Source organism: Lethenteron reissneri, chromosome 4, assembly GCF_015708825.2.
Source record: "Lethenteron reissneri isolate LAM-NWPU_2019-01 chromosome 4, ASM1570882v1, whole genome shotgun sequence".
In the NCBI taxonomy this organism is placed as follows: domain Eukaryota; kingdom Metazoa; phylum Chordata; class Hyperoartia; order Petromyzontiformes; family Petromyzontidae; genus Lethenteron; species Lethenteron reissneri.
This window is the reverse complement of record NC_083782.1, coordinates 716001-741210: the sequence shown is the minus strand read 5'-3', so window position 1 is coordinate 741210 and position 25210 is coordinate 716001. Positions and strand designations below refer to the sequence as shown.

Below are 25210 nucleotides of genomic sequence, written 5' to 3'. Positions count from 1 at the left end.
GCTCTCAACATAAGGTGCTGATGTCCGACTTGGAACAGCCCCAGTGGCAGCAGACAGACGCGAGGCCTGCTTTGGTGGCCCTGTCTCCGCGCTGCAGGCCCCGGGGCCCAGGAAGGTGACGCCAGGGAGCCCCAGGCTCGGGGTCCCCGGAGGGAGAGGCGGCCGCCTCGAGGCCCTCCGCTTGCAGGGAGCTGGACTCGCCCCACAGGGACCGGGGATCAAACTCGTCCGAGGTGTCGCCCCGAGTGGAGGTGTCTGCAAAAAAACAATGACATACCCCCCGTGTTGTCTCAGCAGACTGTTGGGGCAAGTGTTGTTTAGCAAGCGCATATTCAGGCCTGAACGGCACATGGGAGGTGGGTCACCAGCACCACACCTGGCCACCTTTGTCTCCCCAGTGCTGATGTGATGCATCACCCTGGATACTTATAGGAGGCCGAGTCAACCTAGGGGCAGGCTCAGGACCGGTTCAGATAGTTGCCACTGGTGTTGGCCGTGAGCGGGAATCAAACTGGGATCATCGGGTTCGTAGCGCAGTGCGCTAACCACTTCACTACCACGACACTTGTGCGCACACACATACGTACAGTGTACAAGTCCAAATGTCTCAGAATAACTACACAGCCTTTTATGCATCTACTGCTGGATGAAAGCCTCCCCATGCTGTGTCGATCGTGTATATTTTTGGCCATACTTCATCACACGAGTCAGTGTGGGATGTCACACGAGCTGGGTTCCAAGGGATAGAACCCAGCTCGCCAGCCCCATGGCGCAGTGTGCTAACCACTATGTCATAGGAATGTGTCATGTGTTGCTATGCTGTGTTGTCAGCACCCTCGCAGAGATTAGGAGCAGCCCTGCTCACACAGGAGCAGTGGACACGTGGTCTCTGGTATGCGGCCTCTGAGAGCCCCTTGAACATGCCGTGGAGAAGACTCACCTTGGTGTGCTGTGTGCAGACCACCACTTCCGACTGAAATCACAGGGAATAAGTCTTGGCTTAAGGAAAACATTGATCTCGGCATTTTTGTAAAAAAATAAAATGTTGTAATAACAAGAATCACAGAATGAATTAATCTCGTTTACATTCAGAGAAGCGTCGTTTATCTTCGGGTTTTTTTGTCAGAATGCTTCAGGGAATTTTTATTGTGCTGTGCTTTCTTGAAATGCCGCACATTGCATTAAAAATATATATTAATTGGTTTTAGATTTGAAGCTTTCGTGACTGCAAGGATTCATATTCTTAGGTTTTTTCGGTAAAGTCACGTAGGTAAAAAATTAAAATTAAAATTAATAAAAGTAAAATAAAATGAAAATAAAAAATCACGACGTTTCGGAGGCAACACAAGCTTCCGTCTTCAGGTGGAACCGTCACAGCCACGACAGCTGTATCAAGTAAATGAGAGATTACAAGAGCTACCACTCCGTATATATAATGGTTGAGGGGGGAAGGGCCCGGAAAGGCACACTTTTTATTAATATGGTAAGGCTACGAACCCGGCGGCCCGAGTTTGATTCCCGCTCACGGCCGGTGACGATTATTTGAACCGGTCCTGGGCCTCCCCTAGGTCGATTCAGCCTCAAACGAGTAAGTGGTGTGGTATGTCAACATCGCCACTGGGGAGACCGTGGTGAATCCAAGTCCCGGGCGAAGCCGGGTAGTAAAGCTAGTATTTCATAAATCTTGTGTTCGGTAACTTCGGTTATATGCCTTTCTGTTTCAGTATTGGTCGAAAGTGTAGTTAAACTTTCGGTTTCGGCTGAAAGTGAAGTTAAACTTTCGGTTTTGGCTGAAAGTCTAATTTTATCTTTCGGTCTGGTTTCGGTTTTGGCCGGTTTTGGCCGGTTTTGGCCGAAACCAGAAATTCCGTTTCGGTCGGCCTCTAGTCCACACCAGAGACAGTTTTTTTTTGAGCCTCGTCTCAAACGGTGTTAGACCAGAGGACGCCAAAAGGCGTACAGCCCAAAGACAATGCACTATCAGAGTAATGAGAGCTCTGGGTGAACATTTACATCATGGGACTCCTTTCCCAGAACCATCATATGATAATAGGTTTTTCCCCTTTTTTCTGGCAACAAAACATGTCCAGAAAAAAGGGGAAAATCCTATTATCATATTTTGGTACTGGCAAAGGAGGTCCCATGATATAAAAATATATCGTTTTATATATATGTTTTACCTTCAATTTATTTCATTAAGCTACCGGCAACATCCGCTGAACATCTCACAACAACATGCAGAGATGTACGCACACGCAAGGGATATTTTCTATTGCACCCTGTGTTGCCTTCACATAGGAGGGAGTGCATTATCCCACCCCATCTCCTATGAGATTGTTGCGTGCCAATGAAATCGATATTTTCATTTATTATAACTGGTATTCATGCAAATCAAGTGGAAAACTAATATATTGTGATTGTTTTTTTAAGTAATTGATAGCTAAGTTCAGACCATCAAGTCACTATGCCAGAGAACCCGGGTTTACTCACTGCTGGCTGAAGCCCAGGTTATGAATCACGTCATCGCAGTGCAGTGCGCACCGATCGGGAACGTTCCTCTCTTTGCACTTTACCGATAGAACCAAAGAGTATGGATCCTTGCAGTCACGAAAACTTCAAATCCTGAAGATGATAGGTTTAGTAATATATGTTATGCATGTCGCTATTGTAAACTTTCAATCACATTTCTTATGATCACTGTTACATTGTTTTTATAGCATTATTTTAGTAATTTCTAGAAAGGGTTAGTTTAGCCGATTTTTTTAATGTAGTATAGAGTTTCGATTTAAAGCTTTCGTGACTGCAGGGATTCATCTTCTTGGTTCTTTCGGTAAAGTCACGTAGAAGGGAAGTAATAAAATAATAAAAATAAAACATAATAAAACAATTCTCACGACGTTTCGGCCACAACGCAAGCAGCCGTCCTCAGGTGAAAACCAGGTCCGTCGAGGCGACAGAGTCTGAATGAAACAGCACACGAGCTTGGAGCATATATATAAGCTGGGCGCATTGACAAAGGAATTTGCATATCAAAAGGAATTTAGCATATTTATGGGAAATGCAGGAATGTGATTAGTACTGCATATGCATGTGCATTATGCAGGATTAACAGCATCAAAGGGAGCTGCAGTTACTGCTGCTGCAGCAGTTGCTGCTGCTGCAGTTTCTGCTGCTGCTGCTGCAGTTGCTGCTGCTGCTGCACTTGCTGCTGCTGCTGCACTTGCTGCTGCTGCTGCACTTGCTGCCTTATCCATTTTAATATAACACTATGTATTATTCTACCCACCCTAATGTGTATCATACTGCTATATGTTTACTGTATAATTACGACACCATACATTACTCTGCACACTGCACCATGCCAGTGAGTGGAACACGGTCTGAAAGGCAGCAACTGCAGCAGCAGCAGCAAGTGCAGCAGCAGCAGCAAGTGCAGCAGCAGCAGCAACTGCAGCAGCAGCAGCAGAAACTGCAGCAGCAGCAACTGCTGCAGCAGCAGTAACTGCAGCTCCCTTTGATGCCTCGACGGACCTGGTTTTCACCTGAGGACGGCTGCTTGCGTTGTGGCCGAAACGTCGTGAGAATTGTTTTATTATGTTTTATTTTTATTATTTTATTACTTCCCTTCTACGTGACTTTACCGAAAGAACCAAGAAGATAGTATAGAGTTATACTTAAAATTGTAATCTATATTGTATTATGATTGTTATTATCTAACATCAAAATGGGATTTTTTTTGCACATTTTTGTACGCAGCATAAACAAATGGTGCTTTTTCTGGAAGATTTTATTGTTTTTGTAGGGGATGTTTCAATTTGCGTACAGAAAATTTTAAATGTATCGTGTAATCTTCTTGGTTCTTTCGGTAAAGTCACGTAGAAGGGAAATAATAAAATAATAAATATATATTTTATTATTTCCCTTCTACGTGACGGGAAATAATAAAATAAAATAAATATATTTTATTATTTCCCTTCTACGTGACGGGAAATAATAAAATAAAATAAATATATTTTATTATTTCCCTTCTACGTGACTTTACCGAAAGAACCAAGAAGATGAATCCCTGCAGTCACGAAAGCTTTAAATCGAAAAGTATCGTGTGATTTTATTGTTTGTTGCGGTTGCACCCGAATCAAGAGCCGAATGGCGTACAGGATTATTCCAAATAAATGAAACTGAAAACTGAAAAACTGCTATGTTGCTTGTCATTATAAAATTAAGCTTTTCCAACCTGCTCCTTGTCCGCCTTTTTATTGTATCTTTAAAATGTTGGTCTGCCTTCAATCGCTGTCCTTGGTGCACGTAATATTTTTGTATTTTCCAATTTTGTCCATCATAGATTGTACATGACCTTTGTTTTGCTCAATCTGTATTTATCCTGCACCCTACTTTAACCGTTGTTTATTTGATTATTTAAGGATCTCCTGCGGTTAATTTCCATTGGACATAATAACGACCATTTCGTCAGAAAATCGGAAACGGTCAGTGTTATTTTTCATTCCCATGAAAAGCTTCTGTCACTGGGAATACATTTGGTGAAAGCGTATCATTGCTTGTGCGTCTTTTGGTACTTTTTCCATGTAATCTTCGTGCTGCTCTTCTGGTTTTGTAAATTGTTTATATTACTTAAAAACTTTTTATAGACCTGGGTTTGTGACTGCGTTGAAGACTGCACTGGCACATAGGGAGCTACGGATGATATCCGCCTTACAAATATAAATTATTATTGCATCAAAGTAGAATGCTTTTTCATAGTCTACAAGGCCAGGCAGGCACAATGGTAATTCAAACTTTACCATAATGTGATTTGTAGAATGTAGCCGAAAGCTTAGAAACCTTACCTTATCCATGACTGCAATTGGGGATGAATGGCCTCGAATTTTATTGTTATTCTGTTCCAGATGACCTTCATGAGCAATTTACTGTATATATATACACAATAATAGGCCAATAGGTATGTAGTTCTTGAAGTAAGTTTTTACCTCCTATTATGATAAAATAATGAATTGGGTATATCAAACATGACATCTTGTGTCATGTTTGTGTTGTGTTCTCTGATTTGTTTTATCAATTTCCTAATTACCCTGCAGAGTTCTAGGCTATTCAATCTCAGTTTCACATCTACGTCTCTTCTCACATTGCGCCTCAACCTCAGCATGCGTTTTATGGTCATCTCCCAATTAACTATGAATGCCCTCATACTGTACATTGTTTCCGATGTATGTGTGTTGAACTTCTTTCGCACCGTACGTAGCCAACCGCGTTAATCAGAGGTGCAGGGAAGGACAACAAACTAAACACATGAAGCAGTTCTAAAGAAATTCGTTTTCAATCTACATTTAAAAGTGCATATAGCTCCAGTGGCTTCCTCTGCCCTCTGTAGTCCTCACCTGTGTTTCACACCCTCCACTACTCCTTCCCAACCCAAACCCATTAAATCACCATAACCAGATGTCGGCAACCAAAATAACAATCGGTAAAAAAACCCTCAATATTTCAAGAGCCACAATGCACGTGATTATGAGATGGTGGTCCTATATAAATAACGGTCACGAAGGGGTCCTTAAAAAGCCGCATGCAGCTCTGGAGTCAGAGGTTGCCGACCTCTGGCCATTACCGACCACTTGTGCCCCCACCCCCGCTACCAGCCACCCCTGTAGAGCATCTCCAGATGTGATCGGATTTAGTCGTTATATAATTTCTGTTATTTCACAGCCCTTTGTCATTAAACTGCTGGAAGGCATCCCCATGCTTAGTGGGTCTTGGGAGATTTGACTATACTTCACGCTGGTCAGTGCAGGTTGAAAGAAAGGACCCAAGACTGGTTCAGCTGTCACTTGCCACTGATATTAGCAATGGCTGGGAATCAAGCTCAGGTCGCTGGGAATGTATTGCAGTTCACTAACCACACGTGCCACTGCTCTGTCCATTTGTATGCTCTATGAATTAATGACAGTAACCACTGCAATGAATACAAACAACACCAAGGGGCCACTAGTTGATTTTACCGCATAGACATTGTCTTTTACCCCTTTGAATTGAATTAATGGAGATTTTGCTGCTGATGATGTTAGCATTTTGTCGGTGTAGCTGTATGGCAATGTTAATGGCATTGCTGACGATTTTGAACGTATTCATAAGTGCTGCAGATGTTGATGGTAATAGTGTAATTGGTGATGGTATCAATGTTACAGTAAATAATATAATATATAATAATATTTTCAATATTATAATAATATTTTCAATATTATTATGCTTGTTTACCCAGCTAAGTCTCAATGAGTCTCACGATTTTTCAAGAAATTCTTGCCAACATTGACCCCGCTATTATGGGTGTAACAACACGTATAGTCAACTTCACAATGGACGTATTTAATTGCGTTTGCAGCAACACGTTTCGATTGTACAATGTGTTTTACTTGCGTCACATGACGCAGCCACTACTTGCACCACAATGCAAAAACAATAGATTCGCCAATCAAAACGCAACTGAGAATTGTGACGATTGGTGAATTGCGAGGGTGGCGAATCATCACTCGCACTCTACTCATGGAGTTGTCGATGATGACAAAAAAATGAGCAAAAAGAGAGAACAATTAGAGGGGCAAAAGGTAGCGACACTGTTGGAGAAGGCCCAAGAGATGGCTCCGGTGGTTTGGACGTGTGTCTAGATTGGATCCAGAGAGAATACCAGACATGGCATTGCAACAGAAGCACACAGAACAAGATCGAGAGGAAGAGCTACAGATGCACTAGATCGACAAAGTGAAAAATGATCTCAAACAAAAACGGGAACAAGAAAGCCGTGAAACTGGTGCATGCAAAAGAGGTGGAAATATCTCAATCGGCCCCGTCGTCTCTGACAGAAGCCAACTAATGAAGAAGATGATGACAATACGAATGACATTGCGGTGCTATTGCCGATGAGGTTGTGCATGGACCAAACCTCTCCTCCATCTGGAGCCCCCGCAGGTGAAGATCACGGCGCGGATGAACTCGCGCCCGCACAGCTTCACCCCAAGGCGACCGCCCTCGGCGCCACCGTCCAGTCCAGCCAACACCACAATGCACGCCGCAGCCAGGATGGCAAGTAGCTTCATGTTTGTGTCTCAACAGTTTTAACCTAATAATAACAACCACCTAATCTCTTATTCTCAAATTCTTACAATTGTTAAATGCTAGATATTTGAGGCTGACCCAAAAAAACCGATATTTAATTTCAGGGGTTTTATTTCAAAAATAAAAACTAATAATGTAAGAGTACAACTGGGGTGGCCGGAGTGTGGAGTCTCTTTCAAGCTACCTATGGCTGTGATCTCTGAGTACCTGTATTTATACACCTAACTCGCCCGACCAACACTATCAAACGTAAAGGCTTTATTTTTTAGTGACATTTTGCAAATAATTAAATAATGCAAGTTGACAACCGCTCTGCAAGGCGCTTTACTTGAAACGCCCATACGGTTCTTCACTTGACATGGCCGTGCTTGTATCAGGAAAGCTATGGGCTTCACAACCATGACCTTTATGCCTTGGTGATAGACGCAATCCCTTTGTGTTGTATGCAAGGATTTTTCTCATCAACTCTTTGGGGGATGGAAGGAATTAAAATATAAAATAAATTTACTAACGATTGCAGTTAAGTTCGCATTGTTCAGCCTGATTGATGCATTTATTTGCATAGATAAGTGTGGCCTTCATTAACGCTGCACCATTTAACCTTTCTGCCAGCCACCCAGCTAGAGGTCACTGTGATTGTCGATTATGTCACGTCAATGAGTCTTTGTTCCACATCTGCGCTAAAATTGTGAATTACGTTTTCAAATTAAACACTGATTTGATTGTCTCTTTAATTAATATATTGCCTTAATTTATTTTGCTTTACTTTTGTATAAGACATTCAGACTTAAAGTTCAGATTGACCTGCGACTACATGAGTCACACACGTAGATGTGCGTCATGCAAGTAAAAACTGTTGGGGCAAATTTTGATAGCAACCACTTGTTAAGGTTGGCATGGGTGGCAATGCAGCCAGCACCACATTATAGGAAATATTGAAGATAATAAAATGTATAAAGCATCTAAATACTACAAACATCTCTAAGACACTTTGTCATGTAAAAATATGAATATAAACAGTGCAATAAGACAAAATCTAGCCACGGCTCACGACAGTGTCGCTCCCTCAAATTCAACTCATCAATGGCCCCACCATCAGTCTCTCAAATCTCTTGAAAATCCTCATTATCACCTCGGACTCCACTCACTCGACAACCACGTCAACGCAATAAAGACACCCTATGTTTACTACAGCCACCACAAACACTCGAGCCTTCCACGTGGTCAGCACTCGCGTTGATTGTTGCAGCATCATCCTTACTTGGACATCAGTGGCTTCAAAACCAATCTGTCACGTGCTGCCCTGGGCATTCGGTGCAGCCATATGGCTCCATGGCTTCGCTCGGAACCTTGAACTGGCTCCCCATCAAATCAAACAGTACAATATCGCTATCTTGTGCCACCAATCTCTCTCTCAACGTTTCCCCCTAATATCTCTCCACCTTTTTTCACTCTTACTCAAATGAGCATTGAAAGGAGGTGCTCCTCTGTTTACAGCCCGAAGCTGATGGTTGAACTTCACATTCATATGGTGGGTGTGAGTCTATCCATAGGTGACCATTGTTGACTCCAGATTACAGCTCGAATTTAGAGTCAGAGAAATTTGGTGCAATGACATCAACTCTTATGTGGATGCAAAATAAAATTTTCCCTCACAAATCCATGAGATTGCATAGAAAGGCCGTCATGTCACATGGATCATGGCGGATTCTGATTTTGACAGACATTGATGTTCATGCTTATCAGTGGAATCAGGCTTAATTTCTTAAAATTGGATGATACCGGTCATAACTGAGCACAAGAGCCAACTCATAAATCAGCCTAGAGACCCCCCTCAAATGATGTGCCCCCGTTAGCTTAAAATATTTGTACAGTACTGTATACTGTACCATGAATTAGAAGACTGCCAATACATGCACATTTCAACAATGGGACTGAATATTTAATTTTAGAGGCAACTTTCTCTATATATGCTCCGTTAAGAATGAATTCCAACATTTCTTCTCTGATACTGACATACTTGGAAGAAATAAAGATAATTTTAAGGAACTAGCTGATTACTAAAGCATTTAAGGCATGACATCTAATTGCTTCAGGGATAAAATAAACAAAGCTATTCATGAACATTAGGGCTGCTGCCAAACCTGGAGGCTACCAAAATGTATGAACACAAACTACTCCCGGTCCTATTTATGATCATGTCTCCCTCTCTTATCTGTCCCTACGTATACAATGTTTTTTTCACATCTGATTTATGTTGTTACATAAATTCTCCACGACACACATCATTGCATTTAAAGAAATGCATGGCGACAACGCTACAATTAATGTTGAGTTACATTTGGACAGCATTAATTCTGCCAGTAACACATTCCTGCGGAGGGAGCTGGTAGGAACGTTGGGTTGCTCGGTCAATGGCCAGGGTCAACGACGGCGTGGTGTATTCCGCAAATATGCCCGACTGTGAGGGCGGGCACAAGCCGGCGTGAGTAGGTTAAACGTTGAGTTTTATAAGGGCACCACGGGGTGACCAGCCCCTCCCCACCCAGCCCCACCCCTCCCACCCCCCACCCAGCCCCACCCAGCCCCTCCCCACCCTCCCCATCCAGCCCCTCCCCACCTTCCCCTCCCCACCCTCCCCTCCCCACCCAGCCCCTCCCCACTCAGCCCCTCCCTGCACGACGGACGGACACAATAATCCCCTATGGGCTGGTGTAACCAGGAGGTTCCTACCAGTAAAATTGTATGTGTACCCTGCCAGTTCCAAGAGGATCAAGCACGGGGCTTGGGCCCTGGGCCACAGCAAAAGTTTGTGAACTGAACCCACTGACAGAGCAGGAGATAAAAGCTGGGGTATTTGTGTGGACCAGTCATTGATGTTATCTGTGTACACAAATCGATGGGACTTCATGGCAGGCAAATCATTAATGTGTGGAAAATAGTTTTGGGTGAGCACTGAGTCCTGTAGCAAAACATGTTTTTCCATTCACAATGAACTGATCTTGTTGTTCATGCATGCAGAGACACGGCAACCGTCGAGAAGAAGCGCATTGATGCCCACTTGTGAACTGTGTTAGAATCTTAGCAGTAGGCCAGTGTACCAGGTCACGTCACCTGCAGTTATGACAGATATATACAGACGATAACCTCTTCATCCCAAACAATCTGATTTTAGATAACAATACAGCACAGCCTCTGCAGTAGCTGATACCTTTGACTTGATCTTCACCAGTCTTGTATCTCGTCGCCATTGTGATATCTTGTTCCTCGACTTGTTCAAACTACTTGCTACTGTGGACGATGTTATGTTACAAAGACTAAAATGCCTAAACATTTCAAAGTGTACAATCAACTGGGTTCACAGCTACTTGTTTAACCGGTTCCAACTGGGCTTCATGATGTTTTCTGAAAAGACCCCCATTACTAAGGGTGTTCCGCAAGCCTCCATACTGTTCTCCCTGTACGTGAATAATCATCGTATCTCCAAGGTGCACTCTGGCATTCATCTCACTGCTAATGACACAGCTCTGATTATCTCTGGAAAGTGAATGAATTAATGATTTACAACTACAGCTACAACAGGCCTGTGATGATCTGCAACACCAGCTAAATGCATTCAATTTAGTCCTCACTGTTAAAAAGACCAAAGTCATGTTGTTCTCCTGCTTGTTCCCTGTCATCTTGTTCTCTGGCTAACTCACTTGCCTGGTGGGTAGGAGGTCGTGCGTTCAATCCCGACTCTTGACGCCTGTATATGTTGAGTTTGCATGTCTATCCCGTGGTCGTGTGGATTTTTCTCCGGGTCCTCCGGTTTTTCCCTTCACATTTAGAAACATGCGTTTAGAGTATTTGGCTGCTAGACATTTGCACGTGATAAGCCACTTCGTTGAGCTTTTATTTGTGGCCAAGTTGCTTCTGACAAAGAGCCATATAGCTCAGTGAGCCTTACCTGGTAAAATAAAAAGAATTGTTTAGTTTTTAGTAGTTTCTGCCAAATCTAGTTTGCCCTCACTACGCATTGTGTCCCTAGACTCACATCTCATTTAACAGGTCGTTAACTTGAAGCATATACTCTTTGGTTCTTTCAGTAAAGTCATGTAGAAAGAAAATAAATTAAATAATAGAATACGATCTTTCGATTGCAACACAAGCAATCGTCATCAGGTAGAACTAATATTGAGAGAGAGACAAAACACAGACACGGAGACACAGACAGACACACAAGCAGAGAGAGACAACACATAGACACAGAAAGAGACACACGTAGTCCCAATGCCTCTGTGTCGTGGCCTTAAATAGAGAGGGGGGGAGGCAGAGAGAGAGGTGGGTCTGCTGGAGCAGATAAATTAGCATGTCAATGAGAGAGCTGTGTGGAAATCCACTCCGCGGCGGCAGCGGGAGAGAAAGACCCAGCAAGTCTGGTAACATTTAGAGAGAGTTGTGTGGAAAATATACCAGTCTTGCTGGGTCTTTTTCTCCCCCTGCCACCGCGGGGTGGATTTCCACACAGATCTCTCATTGACATGCTGTCTCTGCTCCTGCAGACCCACCTCTCTCTCTGCCCCCCCCCCTCTCTCTCTATTAAAGGCCACGACACAGAGGCATTGGGTCTCTGTGTCTATGTTGTGTGTCTCTCTCTGCTTGCGTGTCTGTCTGTGTGTCTGTGTTTTGTCTCTCTCTCAAATGTAGTTCTACCTGATGATTGCTTGTGTTGCAATCGAAACGTCGTATTCTATTATTTAATTTATTTTCTTTCTACGTGACTTTACCGAAATAACCAAAGAGTAATTACTGCAGTCACGAAAGCTTCCAATCAAGTTTGAAGCATATAGGCGTTTTCTCGGATTAAAACTGTCCTTCAAGGCCGACATCAATCATATGGCCACAAGAAAACAACTAATTGGATTACTCTACAGAAAGACACAGCATCTCACCTCAGTTCCGTCTTGAAATAGTCAAAGCCGCCATCTATGACTATTGCGACATCATCTACCGCCTAGCCTCTGAAACCACTCTGAATGTCTCGTTCTCTTGCACCACGGCGCTCCGCTTTGGCATCGACACCCCCTATAGAATGCACCATTGCAACCTCGGAATCACCCCCAAATTGTCCCCCCTAGAGATGTGAAGAGACCACCACTGGGCTGTCTTCAGTCGAAATTTATTTTTAACAAATTGTCCAAAGAGCTAAGTGCCACAACCTCAGCAGTGCCTCCTCCCTGCTGCTGTTCTTACTAAGAATAGCGGCTGATAAAAGGAGGTTTGGCGACGCGTCACGTGGGGCTGCTGCTGCTGCCCTATGTTACTGGAAGCCTTCGCCTCTCAGCTCAGGCTCGGCTCCCTCCCCCGTTCCCAATCGCTCCTCGCTCAGAACGCGGAGCGCGGCTGCTTCTGCACCCAACCCATTTGCCGCCGTTGCTCTGCGCGTCCTCGCCGTGGTTGTTTTCATCACTCGAGCGCGCTCCCTTCACCTCGCGCGATCTCCCTCCTCTCAAACCGCACTCCTCCTCCTCGTTGTTGATGCAATGTGCGTGCTTACAGTATTTCGTCAATATTGTTTTTGTTATTTACACAACGTTTGCCTGTTCCTCTGTACGAATCACTTGGATGTTGTTTTGTGTGCTGGCGAATCAAAGTTCTCGTGATTCCTTGCAAACTAGCTGGTTGACTGGATGAATTGGACTTTTACTGCAACAAATAACCATTGCTTTAATGATGACAGTGCAGGATAGTGGCTTTCATGCCACGCCAGTCTCGCATGCCCTCCCCTGGGCTAACGTGGGTGCATCGATGAGTTCCTGCTCATCCTCTCTGCACTGTCTTATCTTGGGATGAGGTTTCTCGTCATTTCGAGGTTTGAATAATCCTTTCCGCCTGCCGGCCACATTGATGTTTGTTTATTTTTTCTGAGATCTCATTTGTTTCCCCCCCCCCCCCTCTATCCCTTGGCCTGACCCTTCTGAACATTGCGCGACCTCTCCTACTGCGTCCAGGAACCTTCAACGCTGCCACCTCCTGGCGCTGTCCTTGGGCCTCATCTGCAGCTTGCTCTGCCCAGGAGCTCGTTGTTGGATGGGCGTGGGGCCCCTGCCACCCCTGAGATTCAACTGATTGATAGTAGTCATGGAATTACGTCTCATTCTCCTCTTCCAAAAGGGAGAAAAAACTCTCCTATCACATGTGCATAGAGTACATTGCTCACGAAGACCACTGGGAACAGTAATGAACGACTGCACGAGCAAGTGCGATTTAGGAGAGGCGTTTCTACCATCGATTGCATAATTTGAACACGATTCCGTAAAAAAGTCCAATGAAGATCAATTACCATTATGACTACCCTGTGTAGACGACAGAGGCATTTGAAATCGATGCAGTCATCCGAGCAGCTATCATCATCATTAGCCATGATCAGTCCACAGCTGGATGAACGCCTTCCAACTGTAGCGGGGCGGTGACGTTGGTCTCGCGGTAGCGTTGCAGAGGTTTGTGGGTCTGCTCCGGCGGCTGTACTGATTAATACTGCGAGAGAGGTGGGGGGGGGCATCAATCTGACTGATGCTACTCGCCGCCTGCTTCACGGCGGACGTTAAATATCCCGTGACGTCTTTCTTTCTAAACGAGCAGGCCACTGTGTGTCGGGCGTAACGGGCCAGATTTTTTATTTTAAAAAACGTACATACAGATAAATTATCGCCTCCTACTGCGACAAATTGGTAGGACCCACGTGAAAAAGCCCTCCTGGGTAAACGAGCGTAGTGATCACGGAGTGTTTTCTTAATGCAAATTTGTTGCAATTGGTTTGTGGAAAAAAGAACGTGTTACGTGACGTCCCCCGCGTGTCCGCAAAATTGACGTAACCGCGGGCGTGCCGTAGAATGACGTCACTCGCCAACCGACGACGACAAGGTCGCAGGTAAACACTGGCGTGACCTCACCGGCCCCCGCCACCGCGTGGCTCGTGACGTCACCACGGGTGGGCGCGCATCACGTGGCCGGCGCGGGGGCGCGCGCGCGGGAGACGCAGAAGACGCAGAGAGAGGAAGCAGCGGTGAAGTCGCCAGCAGCAGTAGGACAGCGAGAGTACTACAGCAAGCAGCACTATATCAAGCAGTACTACAGCAGCAGTACTACAGCAAGCAGTAGGACAGCGAGAGTACTACAGCAAGCAGTACTACAGCAAGCAGTACTATAGCAGGCAGTACTACAGCGGGAGTACACAGCAAGCAGCACTATAGCAAGCAGTACTACAGCAAGCAGTATTACAGCAAGCAGTACTACAGCAGGCAGTACTACAGCGGCAGTACTACAGCGGGAGTACACAGCAAGCAGTACTATAGCAAGCAGTACTATAGCGAGAGCACACAGCAGCAGTACTACAGCAAGCAGTACTATATCAAGCAGTACTACAGCAGCAGTACTACAGCAAGCAGTAGGACAGCGAGAGTACTACAGCAAGCAGTACTACAGCAAGCAGTACTGTAGCAAGCAGTAGGACAGCGGGAGTACACAGCAGTGCGGTACAATAGCGGCAGTCCACAGGAGTGCAACAGTGGGTGTCGTACAGCAGCATAGACGTAGACGACTACGGCCGTGTACAGCAGCGCTGCTGCGGGCGAAGCAGACGCGGCAGCAGGAAGCGGGCGCGGGGAGATGGCCGAGCCGCCGCCGCCGCCCACGCGCGGAGTCCACGACAGCGGCCTGCCCGAGGTGACTGCCGCTGCTGCCGCTGCTCGTGCGGTGCTCGTGGCGCACTCTGCGACATTCTCCACGAGCGGCGTGTTTGCTTCACCTGGACACGAGCGGCGCTTGCCGCCTGCGTGGTTGCGGCTCGGCGCTCACCCCGCCACTGCTTCGCGTGGACGCGTTCATGCACAGTTCATATACAATGTACACCGGAGGGGTTTCTCGGCCCATCACAGCCTCCCCGGGTCGATAGAATTAGTACCACTCTGTATGGAACTCAATAGTGGATGTCCGATATGGACTCGTCTCCGCCACAGGAATGTGGAATTTCCACATACACGTCACGCACTGACATACGCGCGACCATTGACCAGAACTTAACGCGTGAGTGGTGTTACAGGTGAATTGTGGAGTGCCACAGGTGAGTGATGAGTTTATACACAAGTCGGGATTGCTGCATGCGAGTGGGGAGTATTACAGGTGACAGGGAGTACACACGAATCCTGGAAAGGCAACTTGTTTGTTCCGGCAACAACCCCCAGTTTAATAGGAGGCTTTCGCGACCAATATTATCCGTAATAGAGGGTTTTTTTGGGTTAGTGAAAATAGAAATGCGTTGTTAAACCCGCCACCATCCGACACAGTCGGTTAGTGAAGTTTGTCACGTTAACAAAACGTGCCAATGAGTCACTACATTGGCACAGCCGCTATCGCCTGCTGAGGCTCCTAATTACCGTCGAAACGTCCTTCTAGAATTGTAAACGTTGTGGGGTTACTCTCCCAACATTGTAACAATAAATACATTCAAGTGTCGTTATTGTAGAACAACAAATATGAAAATACGTTTTGATTTAGAAACAATGACTTTACCGAAAACCCCAAGAGAATGAAGCCATGATTTGATGTGTCAGGCAGACCTCGCTTAGCGCTCAAGATGCGTTCCTGGAGAACTGAGGGCGAATCAAATTGGCGTTAAAAGGGGTCATTCTTTAATATATAAAAATCCAGAGCCTTGATGTCACGCTCACTCCGTAACGCTGTCATTAATAATCATGAGCGGTTGACGTCACCCCATATGGGGGGGGGGGGGGGGGCGCCACCTCACCGATAACTTAACCCTCATTAAAAAGCCAGAACCCTCATGCCACGCGAACTCTGTAACCCTATTGGGACGTAGAAGGAAAAAGGGCGTCATGATGAACATGGGATATAACCTTACAAATGGCACACCAATGGATGCACAGAATATGATTTTACTGTCTGCTTTTCGCTTGAATGTCAGATTTACTGCAATACACCCGTCCTTGGACGGGCTATAGGCTAGTTGTATATATGGGGATGCGTTCTTAACAGCATGATTTCTTTTGTATGGGCAATATAAGAATACATTAAAATAACAGTGTTATCAACTGTAGTCACGAGTACATTCTACTGTGGTCCTACATGGCAGCGGTGGGAGACGAGGTTGGAGGGAGCACCCAATTGGGGTCACTCACAGAAGGGCTCCAGGACCTCCGTGTTCTTAGTGATGTACGCAGTATAAAGTTTTTTTTGTGACGTTTCTTTTAGCTGGAGCATGGTACGCAATCCTGGTATCTCGTGAGTTCTCACCTGGCTCAACAAATCGATTTTTTTAATCAAATCGTGACCACAAAACATAATAATTGAATTGTGGTCGGTGGGGTTCTGACTGACTCAAGAGCGTACGTCGCTTTTTGGCTGTGTGGGTACGTTTCCTTGGCTAACACTGCGACATGTTGTCACTCGTAAGCACTTTGTAGATTCCTTTTGAATTACATTTTTTTGAAACATTTTCTCCAGCATAAAGAGCGCAATAACGAATCGGCATTCTATGGGGTCGCGCTAAGCGAGGTCTGCCTATACTCACCAGGCCTAGTGAGACACATGGCCTTGTGACAGACAGCTCAAAATTTGGCCATGTTGATATTGCACATTTGATCTCAGTTGTGATATCCAGTGAGACTTAATACAAACAAGTGTACTGAATCCGCCTTTACATATGTACGTGCTTGTGAAGGGTACCATTAGTTTCAAGGCATGTTAAGATTCCGGGGTAATCTTTATTCACAGAAGCCAACCATGTGATCCCAAATAATATTTTGCCCTCTATGTGGCCATGGGAAGTGGCAGACAAAACAGAATGCCCTAAAGTATAGCATCCTTCGAAATGTATCGCACAAAAGCCAATGAGTGTGCATCACTGCCCTCGGTGTTCACATTAATTTCAAAAGTTGAAGCAGAGGTGCATTTCAGGCATTCAACTCATGTTTGTTCCTGATCGTCTGCTATTGCCTCAATTCTTTGTTTCACAGTGTTATTGAACAGTGGTATAGATTTCAGTTGATTTGCCTATGCCTCCCCACACATTTTTACCATGTCAGTTGCAGCAATTAAAACAACTTTTCACAATTTGATGTGGCGTCTTAGCCTAAGCAATCCTGTAGCTCACCTCGAATGATACTTTTTGACCTTTGTCAGAAACAGTCCCATGTTAAAACGCACCTGCTAACACGACAGCTCTTTTCTGTTGAACAAGCAACTTTGGCTCTCCTGCATATGCTCTGTGAACAGTGTCCAAGTGCTGTTTCCGTTTATTTGGTTTTCTGCTCTTGCTCAACACCACAGTGAGACATAGGCATTTTGTCTCTTCTTCCTTCTAAAAAACGCTTATGAAGCCATACTCAAGAAATAAATCATCGTAATTGCAAACGCGTTTTTGTGAGTTACTTTTCACGTTCACTGAGTTAGTGGACTCAGAATTAGAGTGGACAGTTTCAAATATTCCATTGTGGAAGAATGAACACTCGTGAAGACTTTTCTCATTCAGATGGAGCAAACTGCAATTCCCACAATGCTAAAATATCTCCACCAATCAGAAAACTTTACGAGCTGACTCAAATCAATATGCAGCTTTATGATTGGTGGAGATGTGTTGGGCTTACTCCCAACCGAAAACACAGTTTGAATGTTAGAAATGTCTGAGACGTCTCTCTATGCCTTCGTTTTGCTCTATATGACCAAAACATAGTCATTTTTCGATATACGAAGTAGATATACGTTCCTGGAGCTTTGTATGTTTTGAAACTTCGTACATTGAATTACATGACAGTACGATGAGGATACGTTCCCAGCCCTCATAACTTACTATTCATATTGTAAACAAACGCAATTTATAGTGGAAATAATGTTTTATACTGTAGAGTATTAAAATGAAAAACTTACAAATTAAATAAACTGCAGAATCAATATTTTATTTAGTACTCTAGATCGATAAATGTATTATTTATACATTTCCATGTATTATCTTTATTTTTAGCTTCCTGTTTAAAATAATGGTAATAAATCCAAAGTTCATTATACTGAAACTGAATTTATCGAATATATGCATATTGAGGAATTACTGCATTTGTGGCCATGATATTCGTGGGATTTAACTGTTTCTCACAACCACATACTCTGGTGAAATTATCTTATTGGGGATCGCGATCCAAAGTTTTGTAACCGCTGCTTCAAGGCGTTCGAACATGACCCTTACACAGGTGAGTAGGAAGTGCTACAGGCGAGTGGGGAGTGTTACTGTGAAGGGGTAACTTTTAGGTGAGTGGTGAGTGCTTCACTTAAGTGGGGAGTATTACAAGTGAGTGGGGAGTGTTGTAGATGAGGGGTGAGTGTTAAACATGAATGTGTGGTGTTATAGGCCCAAGAAGTTTGAACTTTGAAATATTTCCAAACATTTTTAAAGATGATTATTGAAAGCGTTATGCAGCAAATACATTATGCATGGTGGAAACTGCTGGAATTATTTAACATAGAGCCCAGCTTTCTTGCCTGCCGAGTGTATTTTATACACCAAAATTTTCCTCATTGCTCATGAAAACAGATAATGTGCAATAAACAGCCCTTTAACTATATTGTGGTCACATTGGTAAAGCAGAACATGACACAACCCCCATAATCCTTCTGTCACTGTTCATTCGAGTTATAGATACGTTCCATTTTCACTCCATGCAAATAATTTGTAAAACTATATCTTGGCTGCCTTTCTCAGGACATGCTGTGGCCTCTGGTTGTCCCCACCTGCCTGTGTTGGTGCGGCACTGCCTCCGGCCTCATCTGCCCTCGCAGAAAGCCACGGGGCAGATGCGGCGGTGTTCCGTGGTGCCAGGCCGCCTACTCCGGCCTCGCTTAGATCCTCCACAGCCGCTGTCGGCTTGCGCGTACATCTAGTGGTGCTTTGCGGCCTGGGGCTAGTGACCTCTTCCCCTCTGCCTGGCCTTCATGGCCTCAGGTTGCCTGTGCCTACCTGCCCCAGGGGGTATTTTGCTTTTTTAGTCCGCCTGCATTAGCCTCGTCTGGGCTCTGGGTTATTCTGTGCTCTACCCTGTGGATTTTTGTCGCACCTGTTGGCCTGCAACCACCACCGTTAGATAGCTTCTGTAGGTGGACTGCTGCTACCCCTGGCAGCATGCCACAATCTCCAGTTGCTAGGGCTCATCAACCATGCCCATTCATAATACAGATTTTTTTGGGTTAGATCGCTTAAATATATAAATGTGTCGTTAAACCCACCACCACCCGACACAGCCAATTAGTAAGGGTTGTCACGTAAACAGAACGTGCCAATTCGTTACTAGTACAGCACACCGGTGTGTTCGAGAGCAAAGCCACAACGTTTAATATCTGAGTACAATGTTTTGCCAGTAATTACAACTAGCTTCATCGGGCGACAACCAGATTTGTGGATAAATTATCCTGTTTCGTTCCTTAAATAGAGGGGTAGATGTGATGACACCACTTGTGAGCTCTTCTTGAGTGAAGTGGAGGTGCGAGTTGGTGTTTTGTGGCCTCAGGCTGCTGGTGCCGCCTCTGCTTGGGCTCCCATCGCTTTAGCTTGTTCATAATCAACGTTTTTGGGTTTAGATCGCGTTATTTATAAATGTGTCGTAACCCTCCACCACCCGACACGGCCAATCAGTTAAAAAGTGTCACATTGACAAAAGACAAATAGTTCACTGCTTTAGCCCACCGGTGTGTTGAAGCGTGAAACCACAACATTTACAATTTGAGTACGACGTTTCGCTGGTAATTGCATCCAGCATCATCAGACAGTGCCTTCAAGCACTGCACAGATGAATTGGCAATAATGGTTAAGCATGTTGCTAATGCCTATTTTCTGTCCGGTCTTTTCCCAGTGTATGTATTTTGAACTTCTTTCGCACTGTATGTAGCCAACCGTGGTAATCGGAGGTGTGGGGGAAGGACAACAAACTAAACACAAAAAAATATTCTAAAGAAATTAGTTTTAATCTCGATTTAAAAGTGCATAGCTCCAGTAGCTTCCTAACACATTCCTGTGGAGGGAGCTGGTTGAAACGTTGGGTTGCTCGGTCAATGGCTAGGGTCAACAGCGGCGTGGTGTATTCCGCAAATATGCCCGACTGTGAGGGCGGGCACAAGCCGGCGTGAAGGGTGGGGACCGAGTGGGGACCTAGGATGGTGGAGAGAAAAAAACAGCTGTTCCTCAAAAAAAAATACTACAATACCCATCGGGGGGTTGTTGAACAAGTTATCATACAATACTTACTCTACCTGGATGTGCATGTACCACCTAAAGCAGCCTCTCCCCTGCCTGAATAGAGTGCAATTCCGCCAGCAGGCGGTGGCGGAAGACGGGTATCGCGCGGAGGTTTTTTTGGATGCACGACGGACAGACACAATAATCCCCTGTGGGCTGGTGGAACCAGGGTGTTCCTACCAGTATCAGAAGCAAGAGCATTCCAGATAGCTGCAGAAGCGCACTGGAAAGCACGCAATGCAGTGACAGTCTTCGTTTGATGGTTAGCTAAAAGCCGCTGCGAGGATGATTGGCGTTTGCGTGATGATTTCCGCTTGGTGATATCAGCAAAGTATTGTGGTTAATTTCTGACAAGCACTTCGTGTATAAATGTCACTTAAATCATGGCAAGTGACACCTCTGAGAGAAACCTACAAACTACTGTCTAATCACTAACATATCAACCATCTCCCAACGCCTGGAGAACCTTGCCCTTGCCAGAATCAATAATCACTTCACATCATCTGCCTACCACCCATCCTACTCGACCGAGACTTCATATGTAAAGATTATTGACGATATCCTAGTCTCTATTGACTCCGGTTCTATTGTTGCTCTAGTTGGCCTCAACATGTCTGTCACCTTTGACACTTTAAACCACAATAATTTGATTGAGTTTTATATTAGTGATATAGCTCTACTCTGGCTCACATCATACCTCTCTGACAGAAGGTCCTCCATTGTACGCCCCGCCTGCGTGGTTCTGTACGCCCGTGTACGCGCTCAACGAGTGTTTACACGGGCGTGTTTGCATCCGCTACGTACGGGGAAGTGCTTGCTGACAGCATGGAGCTTGGACAACGACACCTCGACTTGCTGCTCAGGGCAGCAGAGCCGCTGATTGGAGTCCACCCGAATCCGGGTCCCTTCATCAGCACCATCGGTGCAGCACGGGCTGATATAATAGGGCTACGACATGCACCATCTCTTCATCATCTGCACCTGGAACCCGCGCTTCTCTGAGGTCAACGTCGGAGACTGCATCGGCACCGTGGTTGCAGAGGTGGTAGGGGCCGCCGTTCACAGGTCGACCTCGAACCAGCCATCTCCTCTATTCCCTCGACGCCTCACCTGCATGGATCTTCACATCTACCTTCACACATCCGCCTTGGTCTACTCAACGCACGCTCCATCACCAATAAATCAGCCCTGATTCACGACACCATCTCGGACCACCACATCGACCTTTTGCTCATCACTGAGACCTGGTGCAGGCAAGACTCCCCGCCAGCCATCTCTCTGGAAGTTGCGCCCCCAGGATACAAGGTTTTTCATAAACCTCGCGCAACTAACCAGCGGGGTGGTGGCTTAGCAGTCGTTTACAATGCTCACTTGAAAATTAAAGAGCTCTATCTACCAATGGCTCCCGCCACCTTCGAGGTCCAGTCCGTATCCCTTACTACTAACGAGTGCTTTTCAATCATTTCCATCTATCGCCCTCCAGATGGCAGCATCAACACCTTCTTAAATGAGTTTTCGGAATTCCTATATCTGATTCCTAACCCATCTCACAGGCTCGTGCTTACAGGTGACTTTAATTGCCCCGGCAATACCCCAGCCTCCATCGATAGTCACCATGAGTCAACTTTGGCCTGCCATAACCTAGTCATCACAAACTCAGGCCCCACCAGAGCTTCGTCAACAAACGTTGAGAGCATGCTCGACCTGGTTCTGGAACCTGACCAGTACCGACGCATCACTGCACTGGGAGTTTTCCAAACTGGTTACTCCGACCACCGCCTCATACTTTCTTCCCTCCAATTTCCCAAGCCAATCACCATCAAATTCACCCGCAACTTACGTAATTTTAAGGGTATCGAATTTTCTGCTTTTCGTCACCTTCTTGCAAATTTGCTTTCAATGTTATCCCCGTCATTGGATCCAACCGTCTGCGCTCTCCAACTAGAAGCTGACATGAGGGCGGCGCTGGACAAACTAGCTCCATTAAAATCACGAACCGCTAGGCAGTCTTCCCACGACTCTCACTGGTTCTCAAGAGATGCCATCATTGCTAAGCGAACCAGGAGGCACCTTAAAGTATCGCATCCCGCAGTGGTCTACCTCCTGATTGACTTGCTTACAGAGTCGCCTGCAGGAAAACTAACAAACTGATCCTAGTCTCACGTTCCTCCTACATTGAGGAACGCATCAAAAAAGCAACCGGAAATCCGTGCATTCTATGGAAAACCCTCAAAGATCTTCTACATCCTGGTAGCACCATGGTCCTTCACCTTAGCGATCCCCTTGCCTCACTGAAACTTGCCACCTCTTTTAATACTTACTTCACCAACAAGCTAATCACCGTCGCAAAATCGTGCACATCTACCGACACATCGCACCATTGTACCCCGCTCATGGTACCTAAAATTGTAAGCACTAACCCAGACACTCTTCTAATTACGCTAAAGCCGGTGTCTACAAAAGACGTTTTCTCTTTAATTGAATCACTTCATTTGAAGTCATCTCCACTCGACGTGCTCCCAGGTTCCTTGTTCAAGCAATGTGCTCCGGAACTCGCCATCATGATCAGGAACATCGCAAATGCCTCCTTCTCTTCGGGGTGTTTTTCTTCCAACCTCAAACCTGGCCTGGTTTCTCCCTTGTTAAAGAAACCAAGTCTAGATCCGGATGACCCATCTAGTTATCGTCCCATCACTAACCTCTCGAACCTCTCTAAACTCCTTGAACGACTAGCCCTCGCCTAGCTAAAACCACACATCACCTCCTCCGCAAACTACTGCTGCTTCCAGTCAGCTTACCGTCAAAACTATTCCACAGAAACAGCACTCGCTAGACTGCTCGATGACATTTTAACGATCATTGATTCCGGCTCAACTGTCGCACTTGTAAGTCTGGACATTTCGTCAGCCTTCGACACCATCAACCATTCGCTCCTTACTTCCCTCCTGAAATCTGACTTCGGTATATGCGGCTCAGCACTCAAGTGGATAGTTTCGTACCTTTCTGACCGGCAATCTTCAGTCAGGGTGGGCATGTCCACATCGCCTGAAACAACAGCATTATGCGGGGTTCCCCAGGGATCTGTTCTAGGTCCCCTGCTCTTCACAGCCTACACTTCCCCGATCGGCCGGCTCATTGCAAGCTTCGGTGTTAAGCATCACTCATACGCGGATGACACGATTCTATTCACCGCCATCGATTCTAGGAATGCATCTGGATTCGTGAGGCTCTCGGAATGTACCACCGTCGTGCAACAATGGTTTACTGCACACAACCTAGCCCTTAATCCGAAAAAGTCAGTGGCCATCATGTTAGGTACCAAGCAACGTCTCAATTCAGCAGCACTCCCCACACACATACACATTTCGGTCACAGCATCAAGTTCACCGACCACTTCAGCTACCTCGGTGTCATCCTAGATTCAACTTTATCCTTCGACCGTCAAACCAACCATATTATCAGCTCATATAACTTTCACCTGAAGGCTCTTAGACACATACGTCCTCTCATCTCTACTGAAATTCCAACACATTGGCATGTTGCATAGTTGGGTCTCGCCTTGACTATTGCAACTCCGTCCTAGTCTGGGCCTCTGCTGGCAACCTTAAGAAACTTCAAAGACTACAAAATAACCTAGCACACGTCGTCATTGCCCACACTCATCCCCGTCTCGACTCACTAGCTTGTCTCCGTGCTCTCAACTGGCTACCCATCGCCAGTAGGGTCACATACAAGACCGCCTGCCTCTGCCACAATGTCTTCATATCCGCCTGCCCGCCGTACCTTTCTTCATTATTGACAACTTGCAGCTCAGCACATGGCAGATGCCTGCGCAGCGCGACTCACGATCTCCTCTTGATACCAAGATCCAGGATGGTCATGCCTATGCACCGCTTTTCGGTGGCAGCCCCAACAGTCTGGAACGATATCCCTCTGCACATTCGCAGCATCACCTCAATCGCTTCCTTCAAGAGAGACTTAAAAACTCACCTATACAATCATGCTTTTGAGCGACTCTTAGCTTGGCTCCGCGCCTCTGAGTTGCGGCCACTACGTCTGCAAATTTGCGCGCGTTACAAATTTAACTATTATTATTATTAAACCTGGAAAGTCTTTAACCCCAATCAACATATGCACTGCAGGTGTCCCTCAGGGATCCGTACTGAGTCCTGTACGTTTTTCAATCTACATCTCCCCAATTGGTCACCTCATTGATAACACTATGTAACACAATTTTTGTTCCTGGGTAGTAAGTGTTATTTCGTAATTTCTTATGCCTAAAAAGTAGAGAAAATGACTTATTCCCCACAAGCTTCGCTTTTGTGACCAGGACAGTGATATTTTGAAATGTACCTATTTTCAATGAGAAAACGGGCAAAAGTCAGAAAACAACAACATATGAATCAAAATTGACATGTATTTATACTAAAGTAATAAAAAAAATTACTACAAAAGATTTAGAAGTGAGTCGTTTTTCCAGATTTTTACAATGATACTGTAAATCACCTTCACGAATCAGCCCCCAAATGTAGTCTCCCATCGTGTTCTCGTTATACTGTCCTTGGTAGCGGCGTTCAAAGTCCAGTATATGCTGGTGGAAGCGCTCGCCTTGCTCCTCCGAGTACGCTCCCATGTTCTTCTTGAATTTATCAAAATGAGCATCAAGCATATGGACTTTGAGGGACATCCTACAGCCCATTGTGCCGTAGTTCTTCACCAGAGTCTTAACCAGCTCCACATAGTTTTCGACCTTGTGAATTGCCCAGGAAGCCACGAACCACAGTCATAAAGCTGTTCCATGCCACTTTC

The 25210-nt window shown here is 45.4% G+C and overlaps 2 protein-coding genes across 3 annotated transcripts in view; one reads left to right on the top strand and one right to left on the bottom strand.

Annotated features, from left to right (window-relative positions):
* Positions 1 to 4: 4 nt before the first annotated feature.
* LOC133348813 (relaxin-3-like) lies at positions 5 to 25210 on the bottom strand. 2 transcript variants are annotated; one of them, XM_061561831.1, is made up of 2 exons: positions 24908 to 25210; positions 5 to 255 (listed from the first exon to the last, which is right to left on the bottom strand). In XM_061561831.1, exons 1-2 carry the CDS (start codon positions 25098 to 25100, stop codon positions 5 to 7), a joined length of 444 nt encoding a protein of 147 aa, XP_061417815.1. In that variant the 5' UTR covers positions 25101 to 25210. The 2 variants fall into 2 exon arrangements, with proteins under 2 accessions (XP_061417815.1, XP_061417825.1); XM_061561841.1 differs by lacking the exon at positions 24908 to 25210 and adding an exon at positions 6950 to 7349.
* The window catches only part of LOC133348804 (tetratricopeptide repeat protein 39B-like), a 127252-nt gene continuing 116158 nt past the window's right edge, over positions 14117 to 25210 (top strand). The window contains exon 1 of the mRNA XM_061561821.1: positions 14117 to 14829. Coding sequence (XP_061417805.1) covers positions 14773 to 14829 — 57 coding nt within the window. The 5' untranslated portion in view covers positions 14117 to 14772. The remainder of the gene's footprint in view (positions 14830 to 25210) is intronic.

Bases quoted from the DNA above. Each gene is read 5' to 3' on its own strand.
- LOC133348813 (XM_061561831.1), bottom strand. From the start codon at position 25,100: ATGGGCTGTAGGATGTCCCTCAAAGTCCATATGCTTGATGCTCATTTT. The intron at 256-24,907 runs GTGATTTACAGT...GTTTTTTTGCAG, and splicing joins TTGGGGGCTGATTCGTGAAG to ACACCTCCACTCGGGGCGAC.